Consider the following 18,712-nt stretch of genomic DNA (forward strand, 5'->3'; position numbering starts at 1 on the left):
CCATGGACCTGCTCTACTCAAAGATACCTCAAGTCTTCTCCTTTGAATATACTGAAGGGGCTTCCTATATTTCCCATAACCCTACACTTCTCTTTGTGTGCTGTTAGCTGTCCTTGAGATACAGCCTCCCCCTTCCCTTTTCTACCCTCTCTGCTTCCCACCCTCCCATATTCACCCTGTGACCCAACTCTACAGACTGCCACACTTAGCTCAGATGAATGTTCTTTCCTCTCTAAACATCTGGTTGGTTGTTCTTTCTAGATGTTGTCCTAACTGGCCATTCCAGCTCCCTTTGCTTTCTCCAGTCTTTTGAACATTGAAGACATTAGTGACCAATAGCATACAGTGTAGCACTAGTCCATTCACTAGTGTTTCACCTGTGTCCATCTTAGTCCGATTCACCTTCAAACTCACTGAAGCCAAGACATTGTCTCTGGCTTATTCTCTGGGGCATAATGATGCTTTAGTAGGAGGATGATACTTATACTGGTGTAAGGAACAGACCCCGTTAACTTAAGGGGGAAAAAAGAAACAGGAACCCATGGGTGCTCGTGGAGATTAACAAAAAGTATCCATGATACAAGGGGCTTCAGAGTCACAGGGTAGTCTGTTTGTGAAAGGCAAGTATATTTTCCAGTGGCAGAAGAGGTGGGATGATTCCTGCCAAGTGCAAGGACCCCACTAGGTTTATCCTGAGAGGAGGGACAATTTTATTATTGTAACCTAAAGATGAAGGGCAATCGGGATACGAAGGCACTAATGCCAGCTCAGGGTGTGAAGCTGGCGACTGAGGGAGCGAGAGCTCCAAGCTGGTTGCTTTTCTTTGCAAGATCCATTTGCAGAACTTAAACTTGCTGACATTTTACCCTTAGGCCTTTAACTGTTCCAGAAGATAAACCACAGTTGAGTGAATCAAAATAATTTTGCAGCAAACAATCATTTGACCAAAGCAAACCCATTGAGACACAGGGCTCCTAGCTGATTACCCACTTCCAGACTCCATCAGACGTGAATTTATTGATCAGAAGGGGGAGAATGAATTGAAAACTAAGTGTTCATCAGAACTCCATTTCCTGCCTTATCTTGGGGATATAGAGAATCTCAGCTACAGAGTTATAAGCAATAATCCATCCAGCTAGATGGTCACTAGATCTTTTTAAGTGTCTTAAACCCAGCACTACTGGAATAATTTCAGCCACTTTCACTGTGTATTTTCTTTTCTATAAAGACCAAAGATTTCAATGTGCTGTTGTGGATGTCTATCCATACTCCATAATGTGGGTATGGGAGCTCATTCTATGACATTAGCTAAATGTTTTTCTCTTGTGTCATCCTCATTGGAAAACCATGATTTCTCATTTCTTCAATTACACAAAACTTATAACCATTTGCAGATGCTAATACCATGTCAAATCTGTGTGCTTTGGTTACAGGTGGGACATAATTTTCTCATGTGCCCACCTTACTGACAGCACATAGCACATATCTCCTTAAAAGTTTGGTGGCGGCACATGCCTTTAATGCCAGCACTCAGGAGGCAGAGGCAGACAGATCTCTGTGAGTTCAAAGCCAGTCTGGTCTGTACAGTGAGTTCCAGGACAGCCAGGGCTACACAGCAAAACCCCACCTCAAAACAAAACAAAACAAAAAAGCCTGACAAGCATCAAACACAGTCTGTGTTCCATCCAGTGTGGTGGAAATGTTAAGTTTTCTGGGCACACACAGATTCTGCCTTTATACCATTCACAATGTGGTTGTATAATATACTATGGAAATTGTTTTAATTTATTTTCACTTCATTTGTATGAGCATTTTACCTGCATGTATGTGTACCTACCACATATATACCTTGTGCCTGCAGAGGCCAGAAGAAGGTAGGTATCAAGTTACCAGAAAGTGGAGTCACAGACGATTGTGAGCAGCAATGTTGTTACTTGTTTTTGTTCTTTTGTGGGACCCACCTCCCAGTTTCCACATAAGTCACACACGGAGGCTTATTCTTACTTGTTAATGCCTGGCCTTAACTTGGCTTGTTTCTTGCCAGCTTCCCTTAACTTAACTTAGCTTAGCCTGTCTACCTTTTGCTTTTGGTCCTTTCCTGTTCTCTTACTTCTATAAATCTTATTCTTACTCCATGGCTGGATGTGTATCTGGGTGGCTGGCCCCTGGAGTCCTCCTCCTTCTCTGGCTACTTCTTCCTTCTCTTCCCAGATTTCTTCCTCTATATAGTCTCTCTGCCTTCCAACCCCACCTATCCTTTCTTCTTCATTGCTATTGGCTGTTCAGTTTTTTGTTAGAGCATTAGGTGTTTTAGACAGGCACAGTAACACAGCTTCACAGAGTTAAACAAATGCAGCATAAACAAAAGTAACTCACCTCAAAATAATATTCTGCAACACTATGTGGTGCTGGGAATAAAACCCAGGTCCTCTTCTGGAGCAGCACATGGTCTTAGCCATGTAGATCTCTCTACTCCCTGCTTTGGAATTTTGATAAACAGCTAAAAAGAAAAGGTGCAGCCAGGTGGTGATGGTGCATGCCTTTAATCCCAGTACAGAATGTAAATTTCACCCAGGGTCTTATGGGAAATAATAACCCTTTCACAGCAAAGGTGCAGAGCAATCTGATTTGTGCGACTTAGAAGAATGTGCTGCATGCTGCACTGAGCATGGATTAGAAAAGAACAAGATGAAGTGTGGAGCCAAGAGGAAACTATTTAATAATGCCAGGGGATGGAAGTAGCTTGTTTTAGAATGTATCAATGGATGTAGACAAAATTACATAGAATCAAGATAAGGATCTAAGAAGGCTTTTGAGGAATAAGCAGCCAGTTTTTATCAGTTTTTCAATGAATGATTGACAGACAACAATGTATTTCTTAGAAACAAACCGTGGAGGACATGGTTGATGGAGGTGACTGTAAGGGAAAAACTTCAGCTATGACAATGGATCATTCAAGAGGCTGTTGGGAAGTAAAACCTCACTTCTGGCAGACTAGAGAGGTCAGGTTGCAGGGATGAACTCAGAACTCATGCTAATCACAGCCAGAAACCACAAGAAGCAAAAGCTACTTAGCTGGAACCATAGAAGACGTTGACGAAGACTCTAAAAACTAACAAAGAAAAGGAAAACAAGACCATCCAAAGGAGTATTAAAGAAAAGGAAAAACTAATGAGTGTGACGCAAATGAAATGGAAGAGAGAGACTGGCCCAGAGCACTGGGTGATCTAGAAAGTTCTCACAAAACATAAACTTGAACACTTGTTAGTTTTGGTAGTTGGTAGACGTAGATGGGTGAATTTGGGACACAATAGTAGTTTCAGGTGAAGATATGGAGGTTGAATAATCAGATTGGAGCATATAGAGGCGATAAGAAACAACAGTATTGCAGATAATCCTGAAAGTTTTGCTGAGAAAGAAGGAAGAAAAACATGACTGGACTGCACTTAAAGACAGACATAAAGTCAGGGGACAGAGCAACTACCTGTGAATCTATGAGGAATGTGAACTTCATTGCAAGTTGGTGTCTGCCTTAACCTGGGGTCTCCAAAAACACCTGAGCAAGGGCTTACATGTGAGTGGTTTATGTATACATACAAACTCAGAGAAAGGATGTGGATGGCAAAAATGAAAGAAATGGAGAAGGGGAAACATTAAATCAAAAAATGTATTATCATGGCCAGGCTTGGTGGTGTGGGTCTAGAATCCCGGCTACTTCAGAGGGCTCAGGCAGGAGGGTGGCAGTTTCAAGGCCTTTCTGGACTACAGCGTGAGTTCAAAGTCAGCCTGGGCAACTTAGAGAAACACTGCCTCAAAATAGAAAGTGAAGAATTGTTCAGGGTATTACTAAGTGGTAGGACAGCTGTGTGCATGATGCCCTCAGGTCAAGGCCAAGTACTCTAAAGGAACAAGGGGAAAGAATGCACTCTCAACCTCAGAATGGCTTATCAGGTTTCTATAAATGCCAACCTTAAAAGCAGCAGAGAAGTCCAGGACAGAAAATGAAAGCCACTCAGTACAGCTGAGGCAAGCATCTGCCATGTTAAATCTAACAGCAGCCTATTGCCATGGCAACAGCTAGAGTAAAAGTTGAGCCACGAGGAGGTGAAATGGCAAAGAAGTGTTTGGTAGAATGTCTACCTTGATGATCACAGTCCACACACTCTCTGGCCTGGAGAGATAAACTGACTTGTGTCTCGTTCATGCCAGAGATGACATGCAGGATCTCATGACGACTGGCCTCCAGGCCTCCCTGCCTCTGCTTAAGACTAATTACCCCAAATAGCAGGGATACCTGACAAGCAAATTAGCCAAATTAGAGCTTTGATATAGTCCTGGTGACAGAAACAAGCAATGTTTTACAAACATCAAGCAATTATCCAGTGTTTATGAGCACACACTGCATTCCAGACCTAGACACAGAGGAAGACTGTCAGAAAAATCTTAAATATGGTGGCTGCTCTGATGTCTCACTGGGAGAACACTGGAAGAACACTTGGGAAGAGATCTAAAAACAGACAAGTTTGGATCTGGGTTGAGTCGTGGGTCTTAAAGTTACTCCAGTACTCCCAGCAGCACTGAGTAGAATCTCGGGGGTTATTGGAGAACAAAGGAAAGCTATTTTGACGGATACTTCTGATTTAAATACCAACAGAGGCTAACACTGGGCCATGAGGTGACTTTTGTTTTCTCCTGTAAACATCTCTCTATATTTTCATGAGTCTCATAATATACATATATATTGCTTTGGTATGAAATAATATGTGTAGCTTTGGAATAACCAAAGTATGTAGACAACCGGCACTCCCACGCATTGCTGGTTGACTACAAAATGGTTCGCTTGAAAAAAAAAAAAAAAAAAAGCTGAACTGCTTTCTGTTTAAACATATGCTTGCCATCAGACCCAGAAAAATCATACTCCAAGGCATTTACCCAAGAAAAAGGAAAGCCCATATTCTCTCTTTCTGTCTGTCTGTCTGTCTGTCTGTCTCTCTCTCTCTCTCTCTCTGTCTCTGCCTCTCTCTCATTCTCTTGCTCTTACTCTCTCGCTCTCTCTCACTCTAGCTCTCTCTCTCTCCTTCTCTTCTCTCCTCTCCCTTACCGGACAGACATCAGCCATATACTTGCATTTAAAGCACCTTCTATATGTAAGTGATACACTATATGAATATAGGAACATTAATGCATTTAACCACATATTTTTTCCACAAAACCTGAAACTTCAGCTGGGAAATAGATAAGCAAACTGTGGAGCATTCATACAAAGAAACCCTTACTTAGCAACAAAAGCAAAGAACCACTGAAAAACACGCCAGGGAGGGCTTCAAACACACCACGCTGAGTGAGAAGCCAGCCAACCTCTAAAGTCATCCATTCTCTGATTCTGTTTTGGAAAATGTGATCTTGAAGAAAAGGCAAAATCATAGCCACAGAAAATTGGTGACTGGTGATTGGGATCTGGAGGTTCGGAAGAGGTTAAATGCAAACTGAAAACACAGGGCGCGGAACCCGGGCAATGGCATTGCACTGTATCTGGGATGTGGCGGTGACCACATGGCTGTCTCTGTGTACTTATTTTCACTCATTGTCACCAACGCCAAAATGCGCATATCTCTGTACGGGAAATTTATAATTGAGACAGGCTCTCAGCTCTGTGACCCCGGTTGGCCACAAATCGCATTTCTCCTGCATCAGCTTTCTAAGGACTGGGATTCCAGGCCTATGAAATCATATTCAGCTTTTAATTTTTAAAGGAAAATTAATGTCATAACAAATCCTCCAAATGATTATGTGAATAACCCCTTTGGTCCAGTAAAAGGCAGGAGGTCATTCTGATTTTGATGAAGTATTCAAAAGCAAAGCTTATCAAAATGAGTTCTCCACGAAACGTTAGGAGCCAAGTGGGAACACAGCCTCCAAGAATCATTGCAAAAATCTATAGACAGGATGTACTGACTCAAATATAGATGCAGGAACAAAACATCAAAATCTAGTGCAGAGCTTTGGTCCTTCATAGTGATGTGTGTATTGATAAGGATTCTTCAGGACGCAAGCAACAAAGACTGCTGTCACTTAGCCAAGAAACACACAGAAAAGAAGTGGAAGCAGAGCTGTACTGGAAAGACTTGGAGCAACTTGCACCAGGGAAATTCTAGAAAGTGGTGTTGGCTTTCATGCGTCACTAGACAACTCAAGCCACTGACGTAGCAAATCACTTCTTCCAAAATGTCATCCAGCTTAATGAATGTGTAGCTGGATACCACCACCTCACCCAGCAGACTCACTTTCTACTCTGGAGGATCATCAACACTATGGTGAGAGATACCCATCCAAAACTCACGGGGCATTCACAAATATCTCAGCTAGAAGTAGGGTATTAGGAGATATGAATCCCTTCCTTCACCACACACTCGTCCATCAGAGCAATAATTCTGATGCAGGTTCAGTAGATCTCCTAAATCAGGTCCTTGAGATTAAGGAACCGGCACCAGTAGCAGTGGCCAACACCATCACTCATCCTGGCACTGACTGGCTTTCTCCTCCCCTACTTCACGCTTCCTGCCTCGGATGCTCTGAATTTACAGCATCCATTACATCAGCCATGGACAGCTTTCATCTCACACTCTCAGGCTTTGTTTCCCAAAAAGCTGAACACTGGGAAGGATCCAGGGTAGGTCTGCTGTCATAAGATGGAGAGATTTTTCTAGAACCATCTCTCCACTGGTGATAGCAGAAAACTTGTCTCCATTCAACAACAACTACTTTCCAAGAGGGAGTTGAACTGACCCTTCTTAGCTTACTTGTGTACCCTGAAGTCAAAGAGTGTGGAGCCCTCACACTGTAACCCCAACAGAACTTCTTTGAAAGGGGAAATGCTAGTTATTCACCAAGTACACCAAGGCTGGAAACTGGGGTAACTTGGGAAATTGTATTATCTCATTGTAAGTTACATATGAATAGTGCAAATTTATCAATGTTCAAAAATAAAAGTGTGTGAATGACAGTAGAACATCTCTACCTTGTAAAAAAAAAAAAAATTGTAAATTTCTTTGCTCCAAGGAATCAACACTGACTAGATCCTGGTTAGATTCTTAAAACATAAAAGAGCTAATAAAAGTATAATTTAGATATATTGGTGTACTCTAACAGGTTTTTCTGACAGTCTACAATTGGCATTTGAATTGGTAAAGTTTGGGCTCTGACAAATGTTTACAGTTTCCCATCCCCTCACTCTTACTTTGTCTCTCTCTCTCTTTCTCTCTCTAGGTTAATATCCAACACAGGCATTAGGCACTTGCCAGTGGTTCATAAGATTCAGTCTCTTCAAAAGGTTCTATTGTAAGTTTTGATTGACAGGATGTCAATCAGCCCTCTATCTAACCAACGGCTGAGATAATAGACTTACAAAGAGAAAAAGATCGCCTTGGTTCACACTTTCCCAAGTTTGAATGAACAGTTGGTTGGTCCCTGGCCTTGGGCTTGTTGTGGCCTTCTGGATCATGTAGTGCATCCTCAAATACCTGGCTCTGGGTGAGCAGAGGGAGGAAGACAAACAGAAGTTGGGCTGGCAAAGTCCCATCTGAATGAAGTTAACAGACTCTGAACCAAGAATTATCAACAACAGTCTTAGAACCAAATCATACAGTGAGATCCCTGCAACTCCAGTATTCCTCCATCATTTCCCCTCACTTCTAGAGTCCCTACATTTCCCTGCCTGGGAGAGTCTTACTAAAGATTAATAACAACTATTTTTCCCTTTTCTATGAAACCTGTAGTTTAAAAGAGGAGAAGAAAAGGCAATGTGTGGAGCTAAGACAGAGCTCATGGTAGAATATTTGTCTAGTAGGCATGAGTATCAGGGTTTATTCCCAGCTCAGAAAGAGAGATGGGGGGAAAGGGGCCAGAGGGAAGGGAGAAAGGAGGGAAGGAAGGAAGGAAGGAAGGAAGGAAGGAAGGAAGGAAGGAAGGAAGGAAGGAAGAACTTTATTTCCAATAGTCAACTTGTAAGAATCTGAGCAGATGGGTCCCAAAGACAATTGGCAGGAGGGTGTAAGGAGCGGAGGATGGAGGACAAAGAGAATTCTCTAGATCTCTTGAGTTGTTTCCAGCTGTTAGCACTTCTACTGTTATATGTTCACCAGACCTAATAGGTCAGTCTGAGGGAAAGATAAGTAAAAACAAACAGAAAAAAAAAGTCCCTGTCCTTTAACGTGAGAAGGAAAAAGTCAGTAAGAAATTGTTTAATGATGGAAAAATAAAACAATATGTAAGACAAAGGAAAAGGACCTGAGGGATAACTCAGATAAAAGTGATTGACTTATAAGCGTGAGGGCCTTAGCTTGACCACCCCAAATCCCTGCTTTTTTAAAGGCCAAGCGTACACCACCGTGTCTATTGTCCAGCACTAAGGAGGTAGAGGCAGGACACTGGAGATTTGCTGACCAGCCGGCCTATCCTGCTAGGCTACTTCTAGGCCAGTGGCAGATGGTGTCTCAAAAAAAGGTGGATGCTATGACCTGAGGAATGACCCGAGGCTGTCCTCTGGCCTACACACACACACACACACACACACACACACACACACACACACACAAAGAAAGTACTAGAAGGATGAGAAAGGAGGAGATGACACAAAATGAGTAGAGTGGGCAGTCTGTAAGGAACAGGTGAGTTCCTGGGTCTGGCCTACTGTAGAAAGGAAGCTAAAAAAGAACTGTATTGAAGAGAGCCTCAACACAGTGACCTCCTCTAAGGAATCCTCCCAAGAGAAGAGGTTCTATGGGTGTGCAATTTCGTCTTTGAGAAGAACTGTCACACTACAGATAAACAGGCTATTTGTTGCCCAAACTTTGAGCTGTTGTCCTCTGAACAAAATTTCTATCAATGTGTTATTGCAGCTGCAGCTCATTTGGTGCCAGCAAACTGAATGTGGAAAGGTTACCCAGGTGGAGCCCACACAAACATCTAATTTGTCTGCTCTTTCTTCTTAGAGACATTCAAGATAACATAAACATCCACACCATTGCCAGGAATTCCTTCACCGGGCTGAGCTTTGAAAGCGTGATTCTGTAAGTAAGGGGGGAACCCAATGGCCTAGCACTTGAATATCTGCTTGTTGAACTCCAGTTTTCTCATAACGGCCCATGCCTTTGTCTGTTTGTGTAATAACATTGGCATTTCACCATCTAAATCATTCTGTGGCTCCTGTGCTTTCCTCTCGTTTTTATATCTCAGAATCGCAACATGGAGTCATGTTAATAATTCATGATTCTGTAGTGTGATTCAAGTATTTAAAATTGCTCTTTGAATGATGGTCTCCCGTGATGCAGCATCTGCTCCAAAGGATAGAATAGCTTGTGTGTCAATAAAGCTCATTACTGCCTGGCAAGGCTTCTGTTGCCTAAAGAGACTGATGGGGAAGGAGGTGGACTCTGGAGATAGGGCTTCTTCCTCATAATCACAGGAAGCAGCGCCCATTTGGGCCCATGCTGAGCTCACAATGATGGTCTTCTTTGCTCAGAATAATCACACTTGCTAATGAGCTTGAGTCTGAATTCCAGGAAAGTTTTTGAATGTACTCAGTGTCATCAATGACTGGCCTTCTAATCCTCTGTGTTAGTAGCTGGCATGGCAGTCCACCCTCTCCTCAGAATAGTCAGAAAACGAGGTATTGTGAACTTCCCAAGTGTTCACAGAATCCTTGCAACTGAGATGCACTGAGTGACAGCTGGAGAATCACTGATTGTGATTACACCTGTGAGAAAAGAGTTTCATCTTCCTGTTTGATAAATTGCTATGGGTTCACGTTATACCGTGATTTCTCGTGGTTTTGTTTTGTAAATGGACTTCACTGTGTACATCTCTCCTAAAGCAGCAAAAGCTACACAGAACCTGATTCTTCACCACTTTGTTTATAGGCGCTGTGTGACTCCCCAGAGCTTAGCAACACACTTTTAAGAGAGGATACCTTTCTCTTGAGAGTCAACATTTTTCAGACGTGTCTCTGAGAGATAAATTCACATTTGTGAGGACAGCATCTATTTTCTTGCGTTGTCTGTTCCTTAATCCACAGATAATAGAGTCAGAAGACTCCTACTCAACACAGCTGTAAGTCTCCGGTTGTTCTTAGTCTAGATACTTTTAATACAGAGAGATGTTTTCTCCTAAGAGAGCCATCCAGTGTACTCAGGGAGAATATAACAAACTGGTGCTGAGCACAGAAAAGCTCTCTACCTCATCACATCTTCAAAACTTCGGTAGTCCTATTCTAAAGACAAATGTACATATTTATTTTTTCTAAAAGCCTAAGATTATCAGGCCCTTGGCAACTGACTCAAAAAATAGAGCAATAAAAACACATTTTCTATGGCCTTTGAGCCCTTTCTCATCCACCTCTGCCACAAAAAGCAGAGAGGCTACTGGGAAAAGAACTGAATGATGGCCTTCCAGAAGAATGGCGTACTTCAGGAGACCAGAGATAAGGTTCTGTTTGGGGCCACTGTTCCCAGCGTTGCGGCTCTTCCTTAGTTGGCTCCCATCTAGCTTGCCCATCCTTCATGAGTTTTAATGGACATAGGCCTCATCCTTATAAGAGAAGTCTCCACTAAGTGAGCATACCGTTTTGACTCTAGGGATGACTCAGGACCCAGGATTTTTCTGAGGGATTTTCTTCAGCAGGACAACCTCACAAATGGTTGTGATTCTCATCATCATCTCAAACACCACTGTTATCACCGGATTTTAAAGCAAGCACTCCCTGTCTTAAGAAACTAGGAACTAGGCCTAGTGATACAGGCCTATAATCTCAGCTACTTAGGAGGCTAAGACAGGAAGTTTGTGAGCTCAAGCCTGCCTGGATTGCAGGGTGAGATCAAGGATAGCAGGAGCAACTTATCTCAAATTTTAAAGACATGCTTATTTAAATATAAATATCTATCACATATTTATAAGTGACTGAGGATCTATTCCAGAAGTAGAGAACATGTCTAGCATCATCAAGGCCTTGAGTCCACCACAAAAGAACCAGAGAAAGAGATTAGGAATACACTTTATAGTTGTTGGTTTCTCCAGGTTAGTAGAGTCCAACAGCCTAATAATATGAAGCCAAGGGCAAGGGGTTTTGACATAATTTGATTTTGTGTGATGATACACCATTGACATAAAAATAGCAATACCCTCTTTCATGTTGTGACCTGCTAATCAAGAAAATGATAAAGACAATGAACTTCTTCAAATACCATAATTATTGTAGTCTATATATTATTTCATTATGTCAATACTTTTTCACAGGGCAATTTGTGCAGGAAAGATTAGTTATCAAATCTACAGACAAGTAGGTAGAGCCTATAAGGCCTTCAGAGTCTTGGGCAAAGAGGCAGGATCAGTCAACTAAATTACACAGGCCAAATCCAGCTTGGAGTTAAGACTGGTATTTATAATTAACATATATTAAAAATGAAAACATCAATTTTATTTAATTACCATATTTTGTATTTGTTCAGTAACATTTGTGGCAACATTTTAAAGCAAATGACATCTTTCACCTTGCTTCTTGGTCCATAAAGTAGAGAAAGTTCCTTGACACTTGTGGTTGGTGTTAAAACCCCAGGGATAAACATCCCACAGGTTAGAGGCTGCTGCCCAGTTACTGTTACCACCCTGGACAGGCTGATGTATCTATAGTCTAAATGTTTCTGGTAGAGACCTTCCAGGGTAGTGATGGTAGAGAATGGAGGTTGGGGAGCAAAATGGGGTGCACAGTCACTCCTTTGTCATGAGAAGCTACCTGTCAGCTGATAATGATTGAAAAGATGTACTTTTCTTCTCTCTAGGTTTTTTAGCTCACTGGATACTCATCATGGCCCAAGAAATTTCTGGAGTCCCTAAGTGGTTTCTCTGGGTCAGCCCTCAGCACAATGCTCTAAGCAAACCCACCAAAACCAGCAGGGAAAGAAACTGCAAGCAAACAAGGTCACGTGGCCAGAGGCTCAAAGCTGGGTCACTCCTGACCTTGGGGAGTTGTTTTTGTTTGAAAGTGCATTCAGGAGGAGAACAGGGCAGAGCCCATAGCCCAAGGTGGCCTGAGACACCTCTGTCCAAGCAAACCTGCTTCTCAGAATCTTAGTACAGTGAGCACAACTATGTACACCAATCCCACCTCCCCCAAAGTTTAGCCATAGCCACACACGTGCTCAACCTGCCACAGCCCACAGTCGCTGTAATTAATTTCTCTTCTTTTCTTCCTTAACCTGGAGCCACCTCCACAAACCTCCAATAACCAGGGCCTCACGGGTCACTGGAGATGTTCAGGTTGTCTGACAACTTAATTAGATCATTTTTTTGATGACAGTCAAGCCTGCCGCTGTGGGTGAGCATGGGTGAAAAGCATAAAGCCTTAGAGAAAGGTGACATAAAATGTTCTTTATCTGTCTTAGAAATATTTGCTCATTAATTAAGATTTCCATCCTTCAAGACAGGGGACAGCTTTGATCTTCCTATAGAATTTTCTCCATACCTGGACAGAGTATACTATCTTATAAGTATAGTATCCAGAGAGTGTGCCTTTGGAAAAAAACAACTAAATTCCATTTATTCATTCTTCTCTGTGACTCTCAGTTGTTCCTGTGAATAGATCATATGCAGTAAACCAGCCCCGGTCTCCCTTCCCTCCCATTCCTGAGCTTAAGGGTTGCATCTTATTTATACCACTAACTGTGCTGTCTGACCTTGCCCCAGTGTTTCCAATTACAAACCCCTGTATTGTCTGCATCTGACATTATTAAGTTTTTAATGGGCTTTTATTTCAGATGGCTGAATAAGAATGGGATTCAAGAAATACACAACTGCGCATTCAACGGAACCCAGCTAGATGAGCTGTAAGTAGCCCTGACTGCTCTTCCAGGCCATTTAGAGGGAAATGGCTCTTACAACAGGGGTATTTATGTGGCTTTCTTTTTCTTATTCTTTCTCCAACTCCATCCCCAGGAATCTAAGCGATAACAATAATTTGGAAGAATTGCCTAATGATGTTTTCCAGGGAGCCTCTGGGCCAGTCATTTTGTGAGTAACTTCCTCTGTTTCCATACAGAAGAGCTCAGTTTATATAAATTAGAAGTCAGCTTTGTCCAGCTTAAAGAAGGGGAGGCAAACAAGGTCAATTTTGATTCATGATACCTGCAAAGATTTGTGGGGACAATTTAGGGTTATCTATAGTATGACTTTAAATAAAGTGGCAACAATAATAACATATAATGAGCATGTCCCAAGTGCCAGTGTTCTAAGAGGTTGAAATGTGCTCTCAATCCTTATAAAACCCTCTGGGATAAGAGCTGTTATTGCCATTTTGAAGAAAGAAAAACTGGATTACCTGGAGGAGTTAACCAACTTGCTCAACAGTAATGCAACTTTTATAAAAGGGATTTCAAAACAAACTGACTCAAGACACACATCAGTCACTCCACTCCTTGTCTCTCCTGTGACATGGAAAACTTGACTCTCCTACCTTATGCTCAGGACCCAGGATACATATATACATGTCTTCAATGCAGTGAGATGTTCGTACACATTATTTTTGGATCCTCTTTCCAGATCCAGTGGGATGCATCAGTGCCTCACTTGCTGGGTGGAACGTCTTGCCCACCAGCACTTCCCCACCTCAACCTGCATCAGAAGTGGCTCTGCCCTTTTCTCTTCTTATCCATGTGCCCTGTCACTGATGATCTTCTAAGTCCTGTCCCCCAGTCCAAGGCTCTAAAACCTCAGCCAACAGTAACTTTCCCCTGTGACTCCCATTACCTTTGTGGGTAGAGAGTGCATGGGGATTCTGTATCACAATTACCAAAGGTATTTTTTAATATTTTTATTTTATAATTAATTTAATTTTACATACCAGCCATGGATTCCCCTGCCCTCCCTCCTCCCACCCCCCAGCCTTTCTCCCCCAATCTACACCCCATTCCCACCTCCTCCAAAGCAAGGTCTCCCCTGGGAAGTCAGCCCAGCCTGGGAGATTCAGTTGAGGCAGGTCCAGTCCCCTCCTCCCTGCTCCAAGGCTGAGCAAAGTGTTTGAGCATAGGCCCTAGGTTCCAAAAGGCCAGCTCATGCACCAAGGACAGGTCCTGGTCCCACTGCCGGGGGCCTAACCAGTTCAGGCTCATCAACTGTCTCACTTATTCAGAGGGGTCCAGTTCCATGGGGGCTCCTCAGCTATTGGTTCACAGTTCATGTGTTTCCGATAGTTTAGCTGGTTGTCCCTGTGCTTTTTCCAATCATCGTCTGGATATCTCTTAATGTGCTTTCCTAGACTCTACACAAGATCCATTGAATTAACTAAAGAATATTCCTCAGGAAGAAAAACACTTAGAAAGAAGAAAAGAGGTGCAGGAAGACTGAAGAACAAGTAAATATACCTCTACCACATCTAAGGCGATCATCCATCCCCCGCCCCCAGTCTAAGTTCTATGCAAGTATTTCGTAGCCACACCCCTGTCCTCTTACCTTCCAGTCACTGTAGGCTCCCACGCATAATCAACCACCTACCTCCCTACAATCCGCCAACATCACTGTCACCTTCACAAACGGCTTGTGCTCTCTTCTGTGATAGAATCTTCATATTTCCAGAATCTCCATCTGTATGGCAACAGAACAGTAACTCCACAAATGTTCGTTACTGATGACAAGGGGTAAGCTGTCATTATGAAAGAGGCTCTCCTCTTTGAAGAAAAGAAAGTCTGCGTAAAGATAGATTTATCATCCTGAGGAAGTTCAAACATTAATCCAAAGTGTCTGAGTCGCGACAGGCACCGTGAGCAAACACAGGAAGCATGGCCTGGCTAAAGCAGAGGAGTCAGAGCAGACAGCCCTGGTGAAAACTGGGTCCTTTCCCTCTGTAAGTCTCAGCCGCCTATCTGAAAAGCAGAAAAACCTGTGGTATCTATCTCTTATTACTGTCAGAGATTTAAAGGCATATATCCAAAGATATGTCCATACTCGTGTGTTTGCATGAATATCTTTCGCTGGTGGTATTTAACAGAGCACCACCCTGGTGTACTACAGGACACAAAGAGTTCTTCATCCCAAGGACATTATATTTTCATGGAAGGGAAGTCAGATAATAATCATATAGCTTCATATATCAGATTATGATATTTGCTTTGAAGTACAATGTAGGACACAGTGGAGAGTACCAGGAATGTGGTCTAAGAGCTCAAGTACATGGAGTATTCGGAACCCATGATGTCTAATGTTTTCTGTTCTGAGAGTTCTTGGAAAACAAGTGGACTCTGACAAAGTACTTCTGATGCTCTGTGGATGGGTAGAAGTTTGTCCATTTCACTTAGCTAATAGTCCTGAATGCTTTGGATGTTCTTACATGGGTAATTCTATCTGTTCTTGGCAGAACATGTCAGTGGTGGGATATGCTTTCAATATGCAACCTGTCAGATCTGTGGAATCATAACCTACTGTACACACCTGCAAATGTAGCATTGGTTATGACACACAGCTGGCTTATTATCCAGCTAAGACATCCAGGACCGGAAGAGGAAAGTGGTCCAATGAAGGTCGTACTATAGATAGAAACAACATAGCTTGCAGCATAAACTAGCCTTGACTTCTCACTTCTCCATGTGTGCGAACCATAAATCCATCTACTGAGACGTCTGAAAATCAGTCACCAGACCCCCGACAACCGGTGTCAAACTAAAGTAAAAGGGAACACCAGTCAGTGATACAGAAACACAGCACAGATGACCATGTGCTGAGGTTGCATAAGCAGGATCTGGGCCAGGCGCTGACAATGTGTCTCCTCAGAATTTAGCAGAGATCACAAAATATAAGTCTCCTGTCTGTGCCTGCTGTGAATGCAAGCAGGAGAAAAGGCACCGGCAAACACAACTCCGCAGGGCCCAAACAGGCCTGTTTCCCGCCCCACTGCTGCTGTAACGTAGATGCACAGGTCAAAGGGAGCAGTGTTTGTAGAAAATCCAATGTAATGCAGAAACACTTTGGTTGACTCAAAATGTTTGGGAAGCCTGGCGTGGTGACACACCTCTAATCCCAGAACTCTGAGGCAGGCACAGGAAGATGGCCATGAGCTGTAGTTGGCCTAGGTTGGCTAAGCAGTAAGCTTGAGGCCAGTCTGAGCTACAGAGTGAGGCCTTGTCTCAAAAAGCACCCCCCAAATGGCATTAAGCAAGAATAATATTCCACATATCCCATGCCTTTTTGTGTCAATGCATGAGGATATGTGTGTAAGAACCCAGCATGTAACTGCTAATTTCTTTCTATCCCTTCAAGGACAAGTTATCACTTTAACTTCAAGCCTCCCTCTCTGGGGCATTCAGGTTATTCCAAATGTCCTTCAAGCTTTTCTACCTGATAACTTGGATTCAGGCAGATGACAGCCTATCTCATTTCCTACTTCTGCAATGTTGTGCAGCAACTCAATTAAACCTGCCCAGTGGTTTAATGACCAGCTTCCTCCAGTGCTTTAAACAAGTGAGTAGAAACAGGATTATGCACAGATGGCCCACAGCACAGCCGCTGCTGCTCAAGCCACAGCCTGAGCTGTGTCTGGGGTCAGATACCCAATTCCCACCCCAAATAAGAGTGCTACAGGCTTCTGAATCCAGGAGGTTTGCTACAAAGTGCTCTCTGGGTAGATGGAGAGTGCCTGGTAGAAGGAAGTCCAATCTGGCTGAGTCAGTAACTGAATGGCAAAGTATCTCTAACAGGTCAGTGGATCCCACAGGGAGCCCTAGAATGAAGAGGGGTCCTCCAAGCTGTATTGCAATACAGCAAGGAAGCATGCCTCTACATAAGCAGTCGTTGAGTGTAGTTGACCCTGGGAAGGAGCCAGACTGTGTAAGTCAGCCTAGGGCAGCTGTGAGTGGTTTTCAACTGAGCTGCAGCGGGGTTTCTAAAATATGATTGAGCACTGCAACCATCTGGAGGCTTTTTAAACCATAGATTGATAATTTGCACCCTAAAAATGTTGGATTCATTGACTCTGGGAATAGATTAGTTAGTAGAGTGCTTGTCTAACAGGTACAAAGCCCTGGGTATTGATCCCCAGCACCCCATGAGATCAGGCATAGTGCCACACATCTGTAATTGCTGAACTAGGGCTGAAATAGAAGCAAGAAGTAGAGGCAAAAGGATCAGAAGTTTAAGTTCATCCCTGGCCAGCCTGAGTCACAGGAGACCCTGGCTCAAAAGCGGGGAAGGATGTGGTTCAGCATCTCAGGGCTGTAGCGGTAACGCCTGCGCTACCACCTCCAGTTCACCAAGGGGCTGTGGATCAAAAAACAGAGACAATAGACAGCGTGTCATTTGCTCCAGCAGAATGCCGAGTGCTGTTTATTGAAGGAGGGAGGAGGCCTTAAATATAGGCTTACAGCACAGTGGAGGAACCCCGGAGGGCAGAAGTTCCCTATCCAATGTTCTACATTCTTGCATCTAAGCGTCTATACAAACAAAGAACCTCTGGTGAGCATTCAGGAAGGAAACTGGCAGGGAATCAGCATATGGAGGACATCTGGTCAAGGTCAGCAAGCAAGGCAACAGCTACCCAAAATGGGGGGCCAGGGCCCTACACAGGGCCAGACCTTAAGAATTGATATCTCTAACAATGTCCCCCAACAGTGCTGGTGCAGGTAGACCCGGAGGCCCTGTAAACATCCCTGCTCTAGAGCCAGTGTTGAGAACTGAAAAGCTTTGCTCAGTCTCCACTATGGTGGGTTTTCCTCTCCCAAAGTCTTTTCCTTTACCTCTAGCAGATAAGTCCAAAAGCTTCTAAGGGAATTGGAAGAGCTCACCCAAACTGTTGGCTGCTTTTTCCTGAAGGTGAACTTTCTAGCTACGTGAAGAACAGTGAGTCTCGGAACACAAGGGTCTAAGCTGTTTGATTGCAAAGAGGAAAGAGTGTGGGAAGCCGGGGGCATGCTGACAAGCTCCATCACACTTCAAAGGCACAGCAGCCTCAATCCCCCTTATAAATCTTGACCTTGAACATCAGCAGCCATCCAAGTTTTCACCTGATATTCTTAACTCACTTGAGCTTTCTTTCTCTCTTTTTTTTAAAAAGCAATCAAGCAATTGCTGTTTCCTTGGGAAACAGTTTCCTGTGGGGAAAATTTAATGTATTGCCTTTGCAGGCTGGAGCCAGTACAATCATATTCTGATGGTTTATCAAATTGATTTGGCTATAGCTCAGATTCATTTGATAGTTCAGATTCAAACACTGAGTTATTTGTATAAGAATGATTCTCTTCCATTACCAGTGTACCCACAGTCCTATAGATAGTAAATTGCCTTTTTATCCCGCCTGGGATCATGAAAGAGCGGTCTTCTAGCCATCTGTCAATGTAGAATACACCAGAAATGTGCTCTCACTTATGGAAATGATTGACCTGTAATAACATCTTTGCTGGGAAAAATAGAAATTGTTGAAATCAAATTTGTGGCAGTGGCTATAACAGACTTTATTAAAGGGGCATGGGGGCACCATTTAACTCCTGCCTGTCCTGCCTTGGCATCAGTAACAGCTGTTCTCTCCCTTGCCTCTCTGTAACTCAACACCAAGAATCCCAACAATGTTGAGAAAATTGAGGATGACTAAGTCTCTGGGGACCCAACCATGAGCCTGTGGTGTCTCTGTTGGTACTTGGAAGGATTTAAAATTTTAAAACCATTCATTGCCAAAACATAGCAT

The 18,712-nt window shown here is 43.1% G+C and overlaps 1 protein-coding gene across 1 annotated transcript in view; it reads left to right on the forward strand.

Annotated features, from left to right (window-relative positions):
• The window catches only part of Fshr (follicle stimulating hormone receptor), a 179,382-nt gene that overhangs the window by 147,112 nt on the left and 13,558 nt on the right, over positions 1-18,712 (forward strand). Inside the window, exons 5-8 of the mRNA XM_036171349.1 lie at positions 7,267-7,338; positions 8,991-9,068; positions 12,807-12,875; positions 12,985-13,059. Of these exons, the coding sequence (XP_036027242.1) occupies positions 7,267-7,338; positions 8,991-9,068; positions 12,807-12,875; positions 12,985-13,059 (294 nt within the window). The remainder of the gene's footprint in view (positions 1-7,266; positions 7,339-8,990; positions 9,069-12,806; positions 12,876-12,984; positions 13,060-18,712) is intronic.

The sequence above is a fragment of the Onychomys torridus genome, chromosome 21, assembly GCF_903995425.1.
Source record: "Onychomys torridus chromosome 21, mOncTor1.1, whole genome shotgun sequence".
NCBI classification, from domain to species: Eukaryota; Metazoa; Chordata; class Mammalia; order Rodentia; family Cricetidae; genus Onychomys; species Onychomys torridus.